Source organism: Symphalangus syndactylus, chromosome 9 (assembly GCF_028878055.3).
Source record: "Symphalangus syndactylus isolate Jambi chromosome 9, NHGRI_mSymSyn1-v2.1_pri, whole genome shotgun sequence".
Lineage (NCBI taxonomy): Eukaryota > Metazoa > Chordata > Mammalia > Primates > Hylobatidae > Symphalangus > Symphalangus syndactylus.
The window spans coordinates 124479031-124498231 of record NC_072431.2 but is presented as its reverse complement, the minus strand read 5'-3'; the positions used below and the strand labels follow the sequence as shown (position 1 = coordinate 124498231).

General features: G+C 38.5%; 1 protein-coding gene across 4 annotated transcripts in view; it reads right to left on the bottom strand.

Annotated features, from left to right (window-relative positions):
- The window catches only part of TTC39B (tetratricopeptide repeat domain 39B), a 133382-nt gene that overhangs the window by 53223 nt on the left and 60958 nt on the right, over positions 1-19201 (bottom strand). For 3 of the 4 annotated variants that reach the window (XM_055294206.2, XM_063609165.1, XM_055294207.2), the window contains one exon: positions 2662-2757. In XM_055294206.2, the coding sequence (XP_055150181.1) occupies positions 2662-2757 (96 nt within the window). Of the gene's footprint in view, positions 1-2661; positions 2758-9259; positions 9283-19201 lie in introns of those variants that run through there. The other variant, XM_055294208.2, reaches the window with a different exon arrangement.

Genomic DNA, 19201 nt, shown 5'->3' with positions numbered 1-19201 from the left:
AGAATCGAAAGAAACCATGGTTGTCAAAACACTCTGTAAGACTAAACAAGTGAAGGGGATTATAAGCAAGGAGGCAAATGAGTTTCTTAAAGGTGCACCAGCCCAGAAATGAGAAGGTGGAGCATCAAGATGTAATTCCACCACTGCCTGGCTGTGGCACTTGGCTATGTCACTTGACACCTGGGGTGTCTCACTTGTTAAATGGTGACCCAAACTCTCTCCTTGGCTGCCTCACAACTTTGTGTTAAGAAGCAAATAGCTATTTGTGGAATGAGGAGTACCAGGAAGAGTAACATATGAGGTATGGCACTATCATTTTCTGTTCAGACTAACTCCATAAGAGCCGCACTTCTTGTCCACATCCAAGCTTCCTCCACTTTGCAAGTGTCATTTTAGGCTGCTTCCCATTATGTTTATTCTTTGATACATGCATTAGAGGACCTATTAATTAAAAGGCAGAGTGAGAATGTCTATTATTTAGTTTTTAAAAAGAAAAAGATTATGAAAACTGCAAATGTGAGTACAGATTGAGCAACCCTAATCTGAAAATCCAAAATTGAAATGCTCCAAAATCTGAAACTTTTTGAGCCCCCACAGGACACTCAAAAAAAAAAAAATGCTCACTAGAGTATTTTGGATCTTTGGATTAGGGATGCCCACCCTGTGCTATCATGAAAACACTTCTCAATTATTTCTTATATTTCACCTCCATTTCCTCTTTTATATAACTTTAACCTCTTCCTCTCTTTGACTCCTTCCCAACTCAGAAATATACACAAATCTCATTCATTTCTATTTAAGGTAAAATCAGCAAGAAAGATAACTCCCTCAATCTTGCTTTCTCTCCTGACACACCCTTCTCCCACTCCTTCTATTCATAGGCAAGAGCTTCAGAAAACCACTGATGCTCACTCTCCCTACTTCCCCACCTCCCACTGACCTTTAGCCATGCTGCCTGACTCCTGCCTCAACTTCCCTAAAATCTTATGAGCTAAAGGTCTCCAATGACCTAACTATGAAATGCAAAGGATACTTTTCCACCTGTATCCATGAAGACCTCTTTGCACACCTGGCTCTGCTGACTGCATTCCAGAACTCACCCCTCCCCCAAGTCCCTTGCCTGTCCTGTGGCCACCAACTCGTAGAGTCTTCCTCTCTCACACATCTATGTAGCTCTTGTTTGAACTGTCACTGTCTCAGCCATCCTTCATGTTCTGTGTTCCCGAAAGGTTCCTTCCTCCATTCTCTTCTGTTATGGCTCTCTGGGAAATACAGGTGTGGTTCATCACTTCAACAACTACGTGCATGCTAAAGACTTCAGACTACAGATGCAGCTTGTTGCTGCCTGTGCATGTCATGCCCTTATTTATTATTGCTTTCAGTAATTTTTATTTATTTTATTATAGCTTTCAAACTCAGCGTTATAAATGTTGACACAGTAGTTACTTAGGAAACTATCGAATGAGTTAGAGGATAACTATGAAGGAAGAGCACTTCTTTTTTAAGAAAACACAAAATTCCATGAGGAGGGACATACACAGTAAAAAAGGATATGGAAAACAAATGCCGTAAGATCCTTAGAGGTTATTTTCACTTTATCTCCATTCTGTAACCTCTTCTATATATTGCAAGGGTAGAATCCTAAGACAAACTACCAAACCCATGAGTATAAAGAACACATGCATAGCTGAAATTTCAAATGCAAAGTCCAAAATGCTAAGGATCTGCTGTATAATTTTAGAAGTTTAATAAACCTCTAAGGATGGATGAAAACTACTTTCTCATGTACTAAAACAGCTTTAACAGAGCTGCCTTAATAACTCATAAAAAAAAACCTTCATGTTCAAAGAGAGAATCTGTTAATTCTAAAATGATCTGGAAAGGAACAAAAATTAACCAAGTATGATATCACAGAAAAATATCTAATGGAAGGGGAAAATATCACGATATACTAAACTTTAAAAAGTAGATTACTGAACAGTATACTTCATATGAGTCCAATTAAGAAAAAAATTTAATATCTCTATATGTAAGGAGAAAAAGAATACACACAAAAATAATCAGGATTATAGTAATACATATTTCATTCTCTTTGTGCTTTCTATAGCTCTGAATTTTCTAAAATGAACACTTCTTAAAATGTATTTTTAAACCAAGATTATGTGAAAAATATAAGAAAGAGAAATAATCATAACATTTGATGAAAAAATCTATTATGGTTACAACTGTATCAAGAAGCACATGCCTAGGAAAAAGACTTGAAAGAAATACACCAAAATTCTGTGTTCAAGTGGTCATCATTATGGTTGTTTCTCCCTTCCTCCATTTTCCCCAATGTTTGGCAGTGGGATTTATTATTTTATAATAAAAATAACTGCTAAAAATATTTCAAGATAAAAACGACTTGAAAGGGAGTTGTGCTGCCCCAAAGTTGAATTTCGTTTTGCTTTCATGTAACAGTGCCACCTGTTCACTGAGTCCCTGAGCAGCCACCGTGTCTCCTTCCCTGATTTATAAAATGGCCACTCTACTTGCCTAGGCCTCTCCTGACCTCACTGGTTTGTCAAACGCAATGCACTATGCAAATATCAGTATTATATTCCTTCAAGGGTGGGACTGTCCTCCCCTCTTCCCCCAGGAATGCCCACAACCCTTCCTGACCTGCTCACAGTAGATGCTCCGCGCTGTCTGGGCGCCTGTTGTGTATCACATGATGCAAAGTGAAGGCTGCTTGTTGCCATATCTGAGTGAGAAGATCTGTTAATTAAAAAGGCAGAGCGAGGTTTTTTATTTCTTTATCCTATGAGAAAAGTCTACACCAGTGCAATTACACAACACAAGGCTTCCAATTATTTTTATACATCTTACCTCCATTTCTTACCAATTTTAAAAATCAAGTAACAAAAATCTACTGTTATGTGTCAAACATTCCTGAAATACAGACCTAATAACCTTATATTTTCATTCTAGTACACAAAAAATAAGTTAACTGAAATTACTCCACAGGTCTCCACCCAAAGATAGGATTGTATCTTGTATATATCCTTCCAGGTTTTTTCCCAAGTAAATCTATACATATTTTAATAAAACTTTATTAAGGATATTTATTATAATGGGTTATGATATACAGTATAATGGATTATATATAGGAATTATTCTGAATCTTTTCTTCTCAATAAATCCAGAGTTGCTTTATCATAGCATCTGCAACATTCTGCTGACTGGAAATAATGATAATTTGTTACCTGTCCCTCATTTTCAGGCATGTAGGTTACTCCCAAAGTTTTGGCATTACAAACTACTGTAATAAGCCCCTTTACTCACTTGCCTAATTATTTCCAAAAAATACATTCCTGAAGGCAACGGTGCTTATTTTGTAAGGTACTTTATTTTTAATAAACTGTCTAATTTCCCACTAAATACACACCACAGAAAGCTGAAGTAACATAAAGAAGGTAAGGATCAATCTGCCTTGCAGAATCTTAGGCCAGTTTATTGACCCAAAGATATCTGACAGGCACACAATGGGGGCAGGTCCACTGAGAGAAGGAAACTTCCAGAAAGAGTTTAAGAGTAACTCCTAAACCAAACACCGCATGTTCTCACTCATAGGTGGGAATTGAACAATGAGAACTCACGGACACAGGAAGGGGAACATCACACTCCGGGGACTGTTGTGGGGTTGGGGGAGGGGGGAGGGACAGCATTAGGAGATATACCTAATGCTAAATGACGAGTTAATGGGTGCAGGAAATCAACATGGCACATGGATACATATGTAACAAACCTGCACATTGTGCACATGTACCCTAAAACCTAAAGTATAATATTAAAAAAAAAGTAACAAAAAAAAAAAAGAGTAAGTCCTGCCATGTATTACAATAGAATTGCCAATCTCCTTCCATTTCCACTCACCTTAACAGTACACATCTCACAGAGAAGAGCTAGAGTCATTAAAAAAAGAGAAGATTTGTGTGTGTTTTTTGTTGTTGTTTTTTGTTTTTGTTTTTTAATTCTAAGATGTACAATGGGTGCAGTGGCTCACGCCTGTAATCTCAGCACTTTGGGGAGGCCGAGGCAGGTGGATCACCTGAGGTCAGGAGTTCGAGACCAGCCTGGCCAACATGGTGAAACTCTGTCTCTACTAAAAATACAAAAATTAGCCAGGTATCGTGGCGCATGCCTGCAATCCCAGCTACTCAGGAGGCTGAGGCAGGGAGAATCACTTGAACCCAGGAGGTGGAGGTTGCAGTGAGGCAAGATCACGCCATTGCACTCCAGCCTGGGCGACAAGAGCGAAACGCCATCTCAAAAAATAAAAAAAAAAAGTACAGTGTCCTCAATTAAGTGGAGTTTTGTTTTTTGTTTTTTTTTCCCCCCCCATTGGAAGTTCAGACTTCCCAATGCACTCTAATATTTTACACTAGACATTCATTTTTATCTTGGACATATCAAGTTCCCTAAATTTTTCACATCATGTAGGGGAAAACTGAACTTGTTCTTACAAGGGTGGTTAGGTGTGGGTGGTGGGAGGGAAGAAAACTCCACAGGTAAGGGAAAATGTCATTAGAAGACAAGTTCTTTCCATCACAAAAACTTCTTATTATGAGAATACAGGTACCACTTCCATAAATAGGACTCTGGGCAGTGACCATCAGCTCCGTTTACAAGCAGAGAAAAGGGAAGTGACTGACTGAAAAGGCTATCTACCCATTTGGACCATTCTTGCCCATCTGTTCACTTACAGACTCATTTTCAAGGGCTAGAAACACACAGTCTCTGAAACGTACTGTTAAAATATCCCCTTTTCACATTTGCCTTTAGCTTTAATAAAAGTCTCCCCAATATTGAAATTTTTACTTAGTCATAACTATCACTCTTTTCTTTAACATTTCGGAGTTTGAGGGCACACTTAGAAAAACCTTCCCTCTACAAAGATTATATAACATAGTTTTACCTGTGTTTTACTTTTTAATATGTAATTTGTTTATTCGTTTATAATTTAAATAGATGGTACAAGATAGTGCTGTGTAATTTTTTTCCCTAATCTTTTGCCATGTTTCCCAAGATTGTTTTTAAAAAACCACATCTTTTCCCTCAATGATTTGACATGCCATATATAACACACTAGATATAAACAATAATTTGGTGTGCCAGGTAAATATTATATGTTTCAAAGTGCTAAAATAATTGGGACTGGGCATGGTGGCTCACGCCTGTAATTCCAGCACTTTGGGAGGTTGAGGCAGGCAGATCACTTGAGTTCAGGAGTTTGAGGCCAGCCTGGCCAACATTGTGAAACCCCATCTCTACTAAAAATACAAAAATTAGCCAGGCGTGGTGGTGGGTGCCTGCAATCCCAGCTACTCGGGAGGCTGAGAGAGAATTGCTTGAACCCGGGAGGTGGAGGTTGCAGTGAGCCAAGATTGCACCACTGCATTCCAGCCTGGGTGACAAGAGTGACACTCCATCTCAAAAAATAAAAATAGTAATAATGAATTGGGAGGCCATTCAGCAAAGATGGTTCCTATACAAGCAAATGGAAACTCAACTCAATGTAAACAGTAAAAACAAAACTTAAGCTCAGCCAATCAGAAACCGCCAACTCACCTCTAACTAGGAACTTCCCACTTGTTCCAGTCAAATATTTTCTTTGTCTTGCTTCTTTAAATACTTCATAAGTTTCCCCCTCCCACTCCTTAGGTAGAACACTGAACTGCTTGTGTTCTAATGATATTCAATTCAGGAATCACTTATGCTCAAACAAACTAGTTAAAATATTACCGTGCCTAAATTAATCTGTTAATAAAAGCTAAAATTATTGTATCTTTACCTGGCACAACAGACTTGACTTTAGCAGAATATAATAATTATTAAATAATGTTACATTTTATTCATCTTTTCTGAGGTATAAAAGATTAGATTTAGATTCTTCTAGTCCTTTATGTTTGTATACACATGTACATGAAGTCATAGAAATTCTATAGTATTTCTAGATTTATGTTAATATCACAATAAGCATATCATGTCACAAACTAATTTTTTTATTAAACAGGATTTTTTTAGATATAGACATAACTCATTTATTCAAAGTACCGTCTAGTGTTTTAAGAATGCATTTTCTCATTTTGTTAATAAGAAATGCTTCAAATACATAAAGTAGAGAAAATACTATTGCAAACACACAAATATAATCTAGAATACATTTTGTGTACAGTCTGAGCTACATTTAATTCTTTCCTGCATGGATAAGCAAAAAATAACTCATCTACTTGTTATAATAGCTTGGAAAGAAGGCAAAAGGAAGACTGCATGTCCTCTCAAGCTCACCTTGGAGCACTGTCTGACAGGCCCACCCAACGAACATTTAATTCCCTAGGGAGTATATATCTTGTTTGGCTTGCTATTTACTATTAAAACCTATACTCTGTAAAATTATGTTAACTTGTAGATTTTTTAATCTGGTAGATATGCAAATAATTTCTGTGTGGTAAGATTATGGTTTTATTACCTTGCCGGAGGTTAACCAGTGTTGTGCATAACAAACCTTATTTCAACACTTTTTCTTTCCTCCGTTCTCCAAATGCTGTTACCAGTTTTATCATCTTGCTGATTTCCTCACTGACATGTGTTGATTCCATAATTATGATACTTTGACATACTGGATTATTCTGCAATCTCTTTTTTTTTTTTTTTTTTGAGACGGAGTCTCGCTCTGTCACCCAGGCTGGAGTGCAGTGGCGCGATCTCTGCTCACCGCAAGCTCCACCTCCCGGGTTCACGTCATTCTCCCGCCTCAGCCTCTCCGAGTAGCTGGGACTACAGGCGCCCGCCACCACGCCTGGCTAATTTTTTTGTATTTTTAGTAGAGACGGGGTTTCACCGTGGTCTCGATCTCCTGACCTCGTGATCCGCCCGCCTCGCCCTCCCAAAGTGCTGGGATTACAAGTGTGAGCCACCGCGCCTAGCCTCTGCAATCTGTTACACACAGCAATTTTCCATACGTGCTCAGGTCTGTTTCTGGGCATTCTTCTGTTCCATCACATACTTGCTTCTCTCTGCACTAGTCACACCATTTTGATTACCATGGCTTTCTGAGATCTGTAAGCCAAATGGGGCAAGTTCTCTACTTCATTAAATACTCTTTTTGTGGGGTTGCTATTATTACACCTACATTCTTGTTGATGAATTTCAGAGTTAGTCATTATAACATTACAAGCAAGTCCTGCTGGAGTTTTGACTGGGAATTCATTACATTATTAGGAAATCTACAGAGAATTGTTGTCTTTATAACATTGCATCTTCACATCTTTACACATTTATTCAGGTCTCCTCTTATTTCCTTCAATAAAGGCTTTTAATATCTGAACACTGCACTGATACGCATGTACCCTTGCAAAAGAGCCATGCTAAATCTTTATACTGGGGGCTACAAAAAATAACACAACAAACTTCAATTACAGCTATTAGTACATTGGAATATAGGCCCTTATTTTGCCCTGTTTTAACGGCTCTAACTTATAAGTTTTTAAACAGCTTTATTGAGACATAATTCACAGACCATAAAATTCACCCAATTAATGTTTACAATCAATGGTTTTTAGTATATTCACAGACTATCACCACAATCTAATTTTATAACATTTTGTCACCAAAATGTATCCATATATTAGCAGTCACTCCTCATTCTCCACTCCACCTCCTCTAGTCCTAAACAACCACTAATCTACTTTCTGTGTCTATAGATTTGCCTATTCTGGACATTTCATATCAATGGAATCATAAAAAGTGGGGTCTTTATGCTTGGCTTTTTCAGTTAGCATGTTTTTAAGATTCATTCATGTGGTAGCATGTAACAGTACTTTATGCCTTTTTATTGCCTAATATTATTCCATTGTATAGCTATACCACATTTTGTTAATCATTTGTTGATAATATACTAATAATTTGCGTTTTGTGGCCATTATGAATTCCTGTACAAGTTCTTGGCCACGCACAGTGGCTCACTCCTGTAATCCCAGCAGGACTTTGGGAGGCCGAGGCGGACAGATCACTTGAGGTCAGGAGTTCAAGACCAGCCTGGACAACATGGCAAAACTCCATCTCTACTAAAAATACAAAAATTAGCCAGGCATGGTGGTGCGCACCTGTAATCCCAGCTACTTGGGAGGCTGAGGCAGGAGAATTGCTTGAACCCGGGAGGCGGAGGTTGCAGTGAGCCGAGATTGTGCCACTGCACTCCAGCCTGGGTGACAGAGTGAGACTCCATCTCAGAAAAAAAAAAAAAAAAAAACAAGTTATTGTGTGGACATGTATTTTCATTTCCCTTAATTATATATCTAGCATTGCTATGGAATGCTAAATTATGGTATGTGGAATTGCTACATTATGTGGTAACTCTATGTTTGACATTTTGAAGAAGTACTAGACTGTTTTCCAAAGTGGCTGTGTGATTTTTCTGATTTTTTTAATTTTTATTTTTTGTAGAAATGGTGCCTTGCCATCTTGCCCAGGCTGGTCTTGAACTCCTAGGCTCAAGCAATCCTCCTACCCCAGCCTCCCAGAGTGCTTGGATTACCAGCATGAGCCACCATGCCTGGCCAGCTTTATGATTTTATATTCCCACCAGTAATGTACTAGAGTCCCAATTTCTTAACAGCTTGGCCAATACTTGTTTTTGTCCATGAGATATGGGGGTATCTCATTGTGGTTTTTGGTGTTCATTTGCTTAATGACTAATAATGTTAAGAATCTTTTTAAGCACTTAATGGCCAACTGTATATCTTCTTTGGAGTAATGTCTATTCAGATTATTTTCCCATTTTTAATTGAGTTACTTATCTTTTTATTATTCACTTGAATGCTGCTCTAATTTTAATCACTAGGTAGAACTATTTTCGAGTGTAAAGCTTACAGCTATCTTTGTTTATACTTTTTCTCTCAATCAAATCATAGATAGCAGAGCCAATTCAAATTTAACTTCCCCAATAAATCCAACACAATATGCTATGTTCCTGTGCAATGAGATAAAAGCTAGTCCATATTTAAAACTAAAATAAAATTTGAAAAATGAATAAAAATATGTCCTTCAAGCTTTTCCATCAACGTTAAAGTATCTCCTTAGGGGAGAAAAGGAATGAGTGTAGATAGGCCAACTGATGTGCTCTGGAAGCCACCATGTTTCTAATCTAGAGTCGAAATGGTATCCATCAAGCCAGTGCAGCCCCCTCAACTCCTGCAGAGACCTTGGTACATCTCACCAGGAGCTCCCCCGAGTCACCCCCACCAGGGCTGGAGCTTGAGCTCGTCACTGGGATACTCATGGGCAAGCTGGGGAATCCAGTTCTGCCCAGCTATGTCCCCCCTTCCCAACCTGAACAGGAACCTCAAGGCACCAGGCACTCCTCTGTCCAGCTCATCACCTGAAACAACAGAGGGCACATCACAGTAAATAAAAGTCAAGTACATACCCATCTGCTTGTGCGGCAACTGGCTCTTACCCATAAGTGCCACCTACTGGCCTCCAAGTCAAACTGCACAGACCAATATAAAACCTACGGACAGAATCGCGCAGGGCCTTAGAAGCGAACCCAAAAGACCCTACCCAACATACTTACGCTATAGTTACACTCCTAGAAGAGGTGGAAACGGGAGGTGGGGGGGAAGCCCATCTAAATGAAAATAAATTCAAAAAGAAAAAGCAGTAGCCTCTCTAGATGAGAAGAAACCAACATAAAAATTCTGGCACCATGAAAAATCTAAATGTTGTGACATCACCAAAGGTCACACTAGCTGTCAAGCAACAGACCCTAACCAAATAAAAAGTCAGAAACGGCAGATAAATATTTCAGAGTATGGAATGCAAGCAAGCTCAATGAGATCCAAGATAAGGTTGAAAACTCAACACAATGAAACCATGAAAGTAATCCAAGAAATGAAGGAAGAGACTAATATCCTTTAAAAAACAAAAACAAAACAAAACAAAAAAAAAAAAAACACAACTTCTGGAAATGAAAAATTCACTTAAGAAATTTCAAAATACAGTTGAAAGTTTTAACAATAGACGGGACCAGGCAGAAGAAAGAATTTCAGAGGTTAAAGACCTCCAATTCATATAACCAACTAATAATTTTTTTAAAAATAGCTTGAAGACCAATCTTTCAAATTAACCCAAACAAAAATAAAGAAAAAAGAATTTTAAAAAATGAACAAAGCATTTCAGACATACAGGATTGTGTAAAGCAACCAAACCTATGGCTTATAGGTTCCTGAGAAGGAAGAAGAAAAAGTAAGCAACCTGGAAAACATATTTGAGGGAATAATTCAGGAAACTCCCTAATCTTTCTAGAGAGGTAAACATGCAGATACAAGACATTCAGAGAACACCTGCAAGACACTATGCAAGATGAACTTCACCAAGACATATAGTCATCAGACCATCCAAGGTCAACACTAAAGAAAAAATTTTAAAGGCAACTAGAGAGAAGCGTCAAATCACCTACAAAGGAAAACCCATCAGACTAACAGCAAACTTCTTAGCAGAAACCCTACAAACCAGAAGAGATTGGGGTCTATTTTTAGCATCCTTAAAGAAAAAAAAATGCCAGCCAAGAATTTCACATCCTACCAAACTAAGCTTCATCAATGAAGAGAAATAAAATATTTTCTAGATAAGCAAATACTAAGGGCATCTGTCACCACAAGACCTATCGTACAAGAAATGCTGAAGGGAATTCTAAACATGGAAATGAAAGGACAATACTCACCATCACAAAAGAACACATAAGTGCAAAGCTCACAGATCTTATAAAACAATTACACAATTGAAACTCCAAAACAACTAGCTAACAACACTATGACAGGAATAAAACCTCACATATCAATACTAACCTAAATGTAAATGACCTAAATAATAATTTTTGGTTCTTACGAAAGTGCTTTTTTTCTGTAGACAGTTGTTAAATTGGTCTCCCTGCAGGGGCGATGATCAGTGGAGCCTTATATTCTGCCATCTTGCTCTGCCCCTTAATGAGTAGGGTCTGAATCATGCTTTGTATTTTATATGAAAATGTACTTTTATTCTTTTCAACTGTTCTCCTTTGCTCTGGAACTTTCATCCCCATTGAGGACAGAAAAGCACATTAAGTAGTCAATTAAAAATTACATCACCTGTTCAAATTTCCAGCAGTCAAGTATTTTCTCATACCAGAGTGGGATGAAATTGGAAATCAACTCCAAGAAGAACTCTCAAAACTATACAAGTACATGGAAACTAAACACCTTGCTCCTGAACAACTCTTGGGTAAACAATGAAATTAAGGCAGAAATAAAAAAATTATTTTAAATGAATGAAAACAAAGACACAACATACTAAAACCTCTGGCACACAGCAAAAGCAGTGCTAATAGGAAAGTTTATAGCATTCATTAAACGCCTACATCAAAAAGACAGAAAGACCTCAAATTAACAACCTAACATCACAACTCAAGGAACTAGAAAAACAAGAACAAACCAACCCAAAGCTAGCAGAAGAAAAGAAATAACAAAAATCAGAACAAAACTAAATGAGATTAAGACAAAAAAAAAAAAAGGCAAGGGATCAATAAACCAGCTGGGCACAGTGGCTCATGCCTGTAATCCCAGCACTTTGGGAGGCCCAGGTGGGTGGATCACCTGATGTCAGGAGTTTGAGACCAGCCTGGCCAACATGGCGAAACACCATCTCCATTAACAATACAAAAATTAGTGGGGCATGGTGGTGCATGCCTGTAGTCCCAGCTACTTGGGAGGCTGAGGCAGGAGAATTACTTGAACCCAGGAGGCGGAGGTTGCAGTGAGCCAAGATCATGCCACTGTATTCTAGCCTGAGCAACAAAGCAAGACCCCATCTCAAAAAAGAACAGAATCAATGAACCGAAAAGTCGGTTCAAGAGGATAAACCAACTGGCAGACCATTAGCTAGACTAACCAAGAAAATAAAAGAGAAGATTCAAATAAGCATAATAAATAATGATAAAGGTGATATTACAACCAATACCACAGAAATACAAATGATCATAAGAGACTCCTATGAACTCGTTTATGCACACAAACTAGAAAACCTAGAGGAAATGGATAAATTCCTGAAAACAAACTCCCAAGATTGAAACAGAAAGAAAAAGAAATCCCAAGCAGACCAATAATAAGTAATGAAATTAAACTAGTAATAAAAAATCTGGCAAAAAAAAAAAAAAAAAAGCAGCTCAGGACCAGATGCATTCACAGCCAAAGTTTACCAGACATATGAAGACAAGCTACTACCAATCTTAGTGAAACTATTACAAAAAATTTGAGGAGGTACAATCACTGCATAACACCTTCTATGAATCCAGTATCACCTTGATACTAAAATCAGACAAGGACACAACAAAAAGAGAAAACTGCCAACCAATATCCCTGATGAACACATATGCAAAAATCCTCCACAAAATACTAGAAAACTGAATCCAACACACATCAAAAATATAATTCATCACAATCAGGTGAGCTTTATTCCAGGTATGCAAGGATGGTTCAACATATGCAAATCAATAAACTAAAAACAAAAACCATATGATCATCTCAATAGATACAGAAAAAACAATTGATAAAATCCAACATGCCTTCCTGATAAAAACCTTCAACAAACCAGGCATCAAAGGAACATACCTCAAAATAATAAGAGCCATATATGACAAACCCACAGCCATTGGGAAAAGTTGAAACATTTCCCCTAAGGACTGAAACAAATGAGGACACCCACTTTCATCGGTCTTATTCAACATAATACTGGAAGTCCAAGCCAAAGAAATCAGGCAAGAGAAAGATATAAAAGGCATCCAAATTGGAAAAAAGGAAGTCAAATTATCTTTGTTCATTGATGACATAATCATATACCTAGAAAGCCCCAAAGACGCCTCCCAAAAGACAGAAAACCCCAAAGACTCTTCCAAAAGACTCCTAGACTTGATAAACAACTTCGGTAAAGTCAAGATACAAAATCAACGTACAAAAATCAGTAGCATTTCTATATACCAATTATGTTCAAGCTGAGAACCAAATCAAGAACTGAATCCCATTTATGTTAGCCACAACAAAAATCCTTGGAATACATTTAACCAAGGAGGTAAAAGATCTCTACAAGGAGAACAACAAAACACTGATGAAACAAATCACAGACCATACAAACAAATGGAAAAAACGTCCCATGCAAATGGACTGGAAGAATCAGTATCATTAAAATGACCATATTGGCTGGGCGTGGTGCCTCATGCCTGTAATCCCAGCACTTTTGGAGGCTGAGACAGGCTGATCACTTGAGCTCAGAAGTTTAAGACCAGCCTGGGCAACACGGCAAAACCCTGTCTCTACAAAAAATACGAAAACTATCTGGGCGTGGTATCACATGCCTGTAGTCCTAGCAACTAAAGAGGCTTAAGTGGAAGGATCACTTGAGTCTGGGAGGCATAGGTTGCAGGGAGCCAAGATCGCACCACTGCACTCAGCCCAGGCGACAGAGTGAGACCCTGTCTCAAAAATAAGAAAGTATTTGCAGACTATGCCTCTGACAAAAGACTAACATCCAGAATCTAGAAGGAACTCAAACAACTCAACAAGAAAGAAACAAACAACACCATTAAAAACTGGGCAAAAGGCCTGAACAGATATTTCTTAAGTAAAATAATACAAGAGGCCAACAAACACATGGAAAAAAAAATGCTCAACATCACTAATCATCAGAGAAACACAAATTAAAACCACAATGAGATATCATCTTATACCAGTCAGAATGGCTCTTATTAAAAAATCAAAAAACAACAGATGTTGGATTACCTGTGGAGAAAAGGGAACACTTGTACACTGTTGGTGGGAACAAACATTGCTTCAACCTCTGTGGAAAACAGTATGAAGATATCTCAAGGAGCTAAAAATAGTGCTACCATTCAAGACAGCAATCCCACTACCTGGTATCTACCCAAAGGAAAAGAAATCATTACATAAAAAAGACACCTGCACTCATATGTTTGTCACAGCACTATTCACAATAGCAAACTCATAGAACCAACCTAGGTGTCCATCAATGGTTGACTAGATAAAGAAAATGTGGAATATATACACAATGAAATACTATGTAGCCATAAAAAGGAATGAAATCATCTTTGTGGCAACTTGAATGGTGCTAGAAGCCATTGTCCTAGGTGAAATAAGTCAGAAGCAGAAAATCAAATACCACGGGTTCTCACTTCTGAAAGCTAAACAATAGGTACAAATGCAAATAAAGATGGAAATAACAGACACTTGGCACTCCAAAAGAGGGGAGGATGGAGGTGAAGGTTGAAAAATTACCTTTTAGATACAATGTTCAATATTTGCATGATGAGTACACTAGAAGCTCAATCCCCACCATTATGAAATATACCCATGTAACAGACATGCACATGTACCTTCAAATCTAAAACTTTAAAAATAAAAAATGGTATCCACTAGAATTATGAAATGCAGGACTCTGACACACCACTGGAAATCTATTGCTTAATAGTATTGGCTACATAGACAACATTTGTCTTTCTTACTAAAAAAAACTGCTTGCCAGACCAAATTCTGCCCAAGGATGATTCCTCAAAGAGCTGTGCTCATGGCCAATGATCAGAGGAAGGAGGAGGTGCTGCTGCTGACAATGAGAAAGCAAGAAGAGCCCAAAAATAAAAAGATACTCCCCAAGTATCATTTTACTGCCAACTCCAATCCCATTTTGCCAGGCCTGTCATCAGTGCTTTCAGAATCAAAGGAATATACTTTCAACTTTTTCTCTCCGCTCTGGCCCTGTTCCTTAAGAAGGAAAAACTAAACAGCTGAAAAAGGCCAAAGGGCAAGCACCAACAAAGGATATAACTGTTCTATTAAATGAGAAACTGGCGAATAGATAAACTAGATAAACTTCTCCCTAAATAATCTATGCTTAGACTTCTTACAAGGCCTTCCTCAGTCAAAACTGTGACCCTTAGTATTATCTGCAGGGCGTGGGTAATCTTTAGATTCTTTGTACTTTTCTATGTTTTTTTTTTCAATTTTTTTCAAAAATGATAATGCACTATTTTAACAATCATGAAAAAAGTTAAGCATATATTTTGAGTAATTTAAGTCTATATTCATGAAGGGAATATTCAAATATTAATTTAAGGAAACACCCTCTGATCATCCCTTTTTATCACACATAACTCAAAATAGTTATCCTAAGAAATATGCAAGAACAGTATAATTTATTATTTTTAGCCCTCTCCACATGAAGAAGTCAGAATACATCACTACTCAATGTGTTTCTCATGTTATTTTAGACCTTTTAGAAGTCTTCCAAGCTTTCACTACTTTAAAAAAGTCAGTTCTTGAATGTGGTTTTTCTAATTTTATCTTTTCTATTTCCTGCATTGATAACACGCTTCAATAGGTCTACTATTATATTCCTGAACTGCTTTCAAACTTATTACTTTATGCATATTTACCATCTCAATCTGGTCCTTAATGCATCTACCTTTGCTAAAAACGAACAATGATTCATGCCTTATTGAAGGAATCAGCCCTCACAGGAAGCTAAGAGATGGCGCTCTCACGAGTTCTCTAATACCAAGCCTTGTTTCCCATCTTTGGCAGATGAGAAAAATGTAGCACATGAGGGCCGTGTGAATGTGGTATTTGCCAAGTGTCCCTTAGCTCTGTATGGAAAACGGGGAATGACAAGCTCATTCAAATAGATGGATTCATAACTGTTTGAACAGCTTCTCTCAGAAGGTACTTCCCTTTATCATGTGTTTTACATTTGTATCAGAAACTGGGATTAAAACAGAGAATGCAAGGATAAAAAAGAAACAACTCTGCAAAACAATGAAACTGGGAAAGATAGCAGTGAATGAACCATAATTTAAAAAGATAATGCTCTAAGTGGATGACTTACATTTAGTAAACTAAAATTTAAATAAAAACAGGATAAAAGAGATGCGACTTAAAAACACGGTAAAAAGTTGTGAATTATTTTAAATGAATTTATGAACACAACAGAATATGAATCCTGATACAACTTAAGCTGTATTAAGAAAACTATAGCATCTAGAATGAGGAAAATAGTAATCTTTCCTAAGTTTCTTTTAATTAAACTCTTTTTTTTTTTTTTTTTTGGAGACAGAGTCTAGTTCTGTCACCCAGGCTGGAGTGCAGTAGTGGGATCTCAGCTCACTGCAATCTCTGCCTCCTGAGTTCAAGCAATTCTCCTGTCTCAGCCTCCTGAGTAGCTGGGACTACAGGCACACGCCACCACCACACCTGGCTAATTTTTTTTTTTTTTTAGTAGAAACGGAGTTTCATCATATTGGTCACGCTGGTCTCAAACTCCTGACCTCAGGTGATCCACCTGCCTCGACCTCCCAAAGTGCTGGGATTACAGGCATGAGCCACCGCACCCAGCCTAATTAACTCTGACTTAAAAATATAATTATCTCTTAATCAGAGTACAAACTTCATAAAGGCAAGATTGTATCGCAGCACCTAGTACAGTGTCTTGCAGGTAATGATCTTCAATAACACTGTGCTGGTTGATTGAATAAATAAACAAAGGAGCAAATGAAGGATAACATCATTCTCCTCTAGTCAGACCAGTCACACCTGGCCTATCTGATGTTCTAGACATATGCTTTTAAGAGTATCAACAACAGGAAATGCAGGCTGGGCATGGTAGCTCATGCCTATAATCCCAGCACTTTGGGAGGCCAAGGCAGGCGGATCACTTGAGTCCAGGAGTTTGAGACCAGGCTGGGCAACATAGGGAGACTGCATCTCTACAAAAAATACGAAAAATCAGCCAGGCCTGGTGGTGCAAACCTGTAGTCCCAGCTACTTGGGCGACTGAAGCGGGAGGATCGCTTGAAACAGGGCGGTCGAGGCTGCAGTGACCTGTGATCATGTCACTACACTCCAACCTGGGTGACACAGCAAGACCCTATCAAAAAAAAAAAAGAAAGAAAGAAAGAAGAATTGGAAGAAAGCAGAGAAAAGAAAGGAATATGAAAGCTCCATTCACCAGAAAGATTTTGGTTCATCCTTCTAGACCACCTTCTCTGGAGCAAAATCCTATTCTCAAATGACTCAGAAAATACATCATAATGTGTATACATAGAGCAATAAAACAAATATGGCAAAATGTTAAAACTGAATTAAGGACATTCAGAAGTTCTCTGTGTTATTCTTGCACTTTTTCTGTAAGTTTGGAATTATCACAAAATTAAAAAGTTTTTTTAAAAGACTGCTTATTGGCATGATGATCCCGTAACAAAGGGCAGAGACAGGGATTAAATGTGAGTGGCCACTGGATCTCAGGAACCTGTGGGCCAACCAATGCCAATGGAGAGTCCCAAGCCCTTGGGCCACGGGCACACCAACAATCCAGAAATCCTTTGGTGGCAGAAGCAGCAAGGAGAGAGGCCAATGCAGAGACAACAGGATGGGGCCCTCTACCAGGCAGCAGTCCCCAGACAGGGGTCATCGGTACATCACCTCTTCCTGCACCCAATGCCATGTCAGAAGGAGGAGAGAGAGGGGAAACCTTTTAAGAAGGAAGATATAAGCCTGATACAGAGTTTAAGTTTTTACTTAACTGGGCATTTACCCCTCCCACATCTCCCAGAAAACCTGAGTCACTCCAAAAGAGACTGCTGGAAATTTGAACAGATGATGTAATTTTTAATTGACCACTTAATGTGCTTTTCTGTCCTCAATGGGGATGAAAGTTCCAGAGCAAAGGAGAACAGTTGAAAAGAATAAAAGTACATTTTCATATAAAATACAAAGCATGATTCAGACCCTACTCATTAAGGGGCAGAGCAAGATGGCAGAATATAAGGCTCCACTGATCACTGCCCCTGCAAGGAGACCAATTTAACAACTGTCTACAGAAAAAAAGCACTTTCCTAAGAACCAAAAATCAGGTGAGCACTCATAGTACCTGGCTTTAACTTCATGTCAAAGACGCTACTCACTAAGAAAATGGAAGGCAGGCTGGGTACAGTGCCTCACAGCTGTAATCCCAGTGTTTGGGGAGGCTAAGGCAGGAGGATCACTTGAGCCCAGGACTTCCAGACCAGCCTGGGCAACATAGCAGTAGCCCATCTCCAAAAACAAATAAAAAATTAGACATATGTAGTGGCATACACCTACAGTCTTAGCTACTCCAGAGGCTGAGAGGACAGCCTGAGCCCAGGAGTTCAAAGCTGCAGTGAGCAGCACTGTGCAGTGCACAGGCTGTCGCCCAGGCTGGAGTCTCTAAAAACATTTTTTTTTTTCACTTAAAAAAAAATTTTAGAAAGAAAATGGAAGGTAGTGCTTGCTATCTCTTTCAGCAAAAGAAACTACTCCAACAGCTGCTGTTTTCCTTGCCCACAGTCATAGCAAATTACTGACCAAGTTGGAAACTTAGAACCAGAGTCTGTATCTTTTCAAATTCTTTCCTTAGGCAAGCAAATCAGACTCCTTCACATTATTTAAAACAAACAACAATGGAATGTTGGATTGGCAAGAGACAGGCACAGCTCCTGTTTCATTTTGCTAGTTTTCTTTGCTGATTTTTAAAATTAAAAACAAACAAAAATCCTTTCCCTGTTGGAGGGTTCTCTTATTTCTGACTGAAAAATTCCCACCTAATCTATGAAGAATGATCCTTTCTTACCACACGACTGGAGCGTGATTTAGGAGAAGGCATGCTGGGACACATAGCAGATCACTGTGTTCCTGTCCTAGGTATGCCAGTCACTGGCAGGCAGTGTGGCTTTGCGCCACTCCCTCACCTCAGTGGGCCTCAGTGTCCCCATCTGCAAAAGCAAAGCAGCAATAACAACACCTGCCCTATCTCCCTCCCAGAGATACCACGAGGAAAGAACGTGCTCCATTTTGTAAAATCACTTTTTAAACTGAAACATCACATAAATGTAAGGGAATGAAGTGGTGCTGATGTTATTAGAGGACTTATAGAGGAGTATAGTGGTGCTGATGCTATTAGAGGAGTTATGGGAGCCAAGAACTTCCCATTAGACAGACCATTATATTCCTGCTATTCAGCAGTTCCGCTTAATGCTTCCTGCAGTCATGGGGCAGAGGCCACTGAGGCAGCATTTGCCATTTGCATTGCATCCCTCCACATTGGA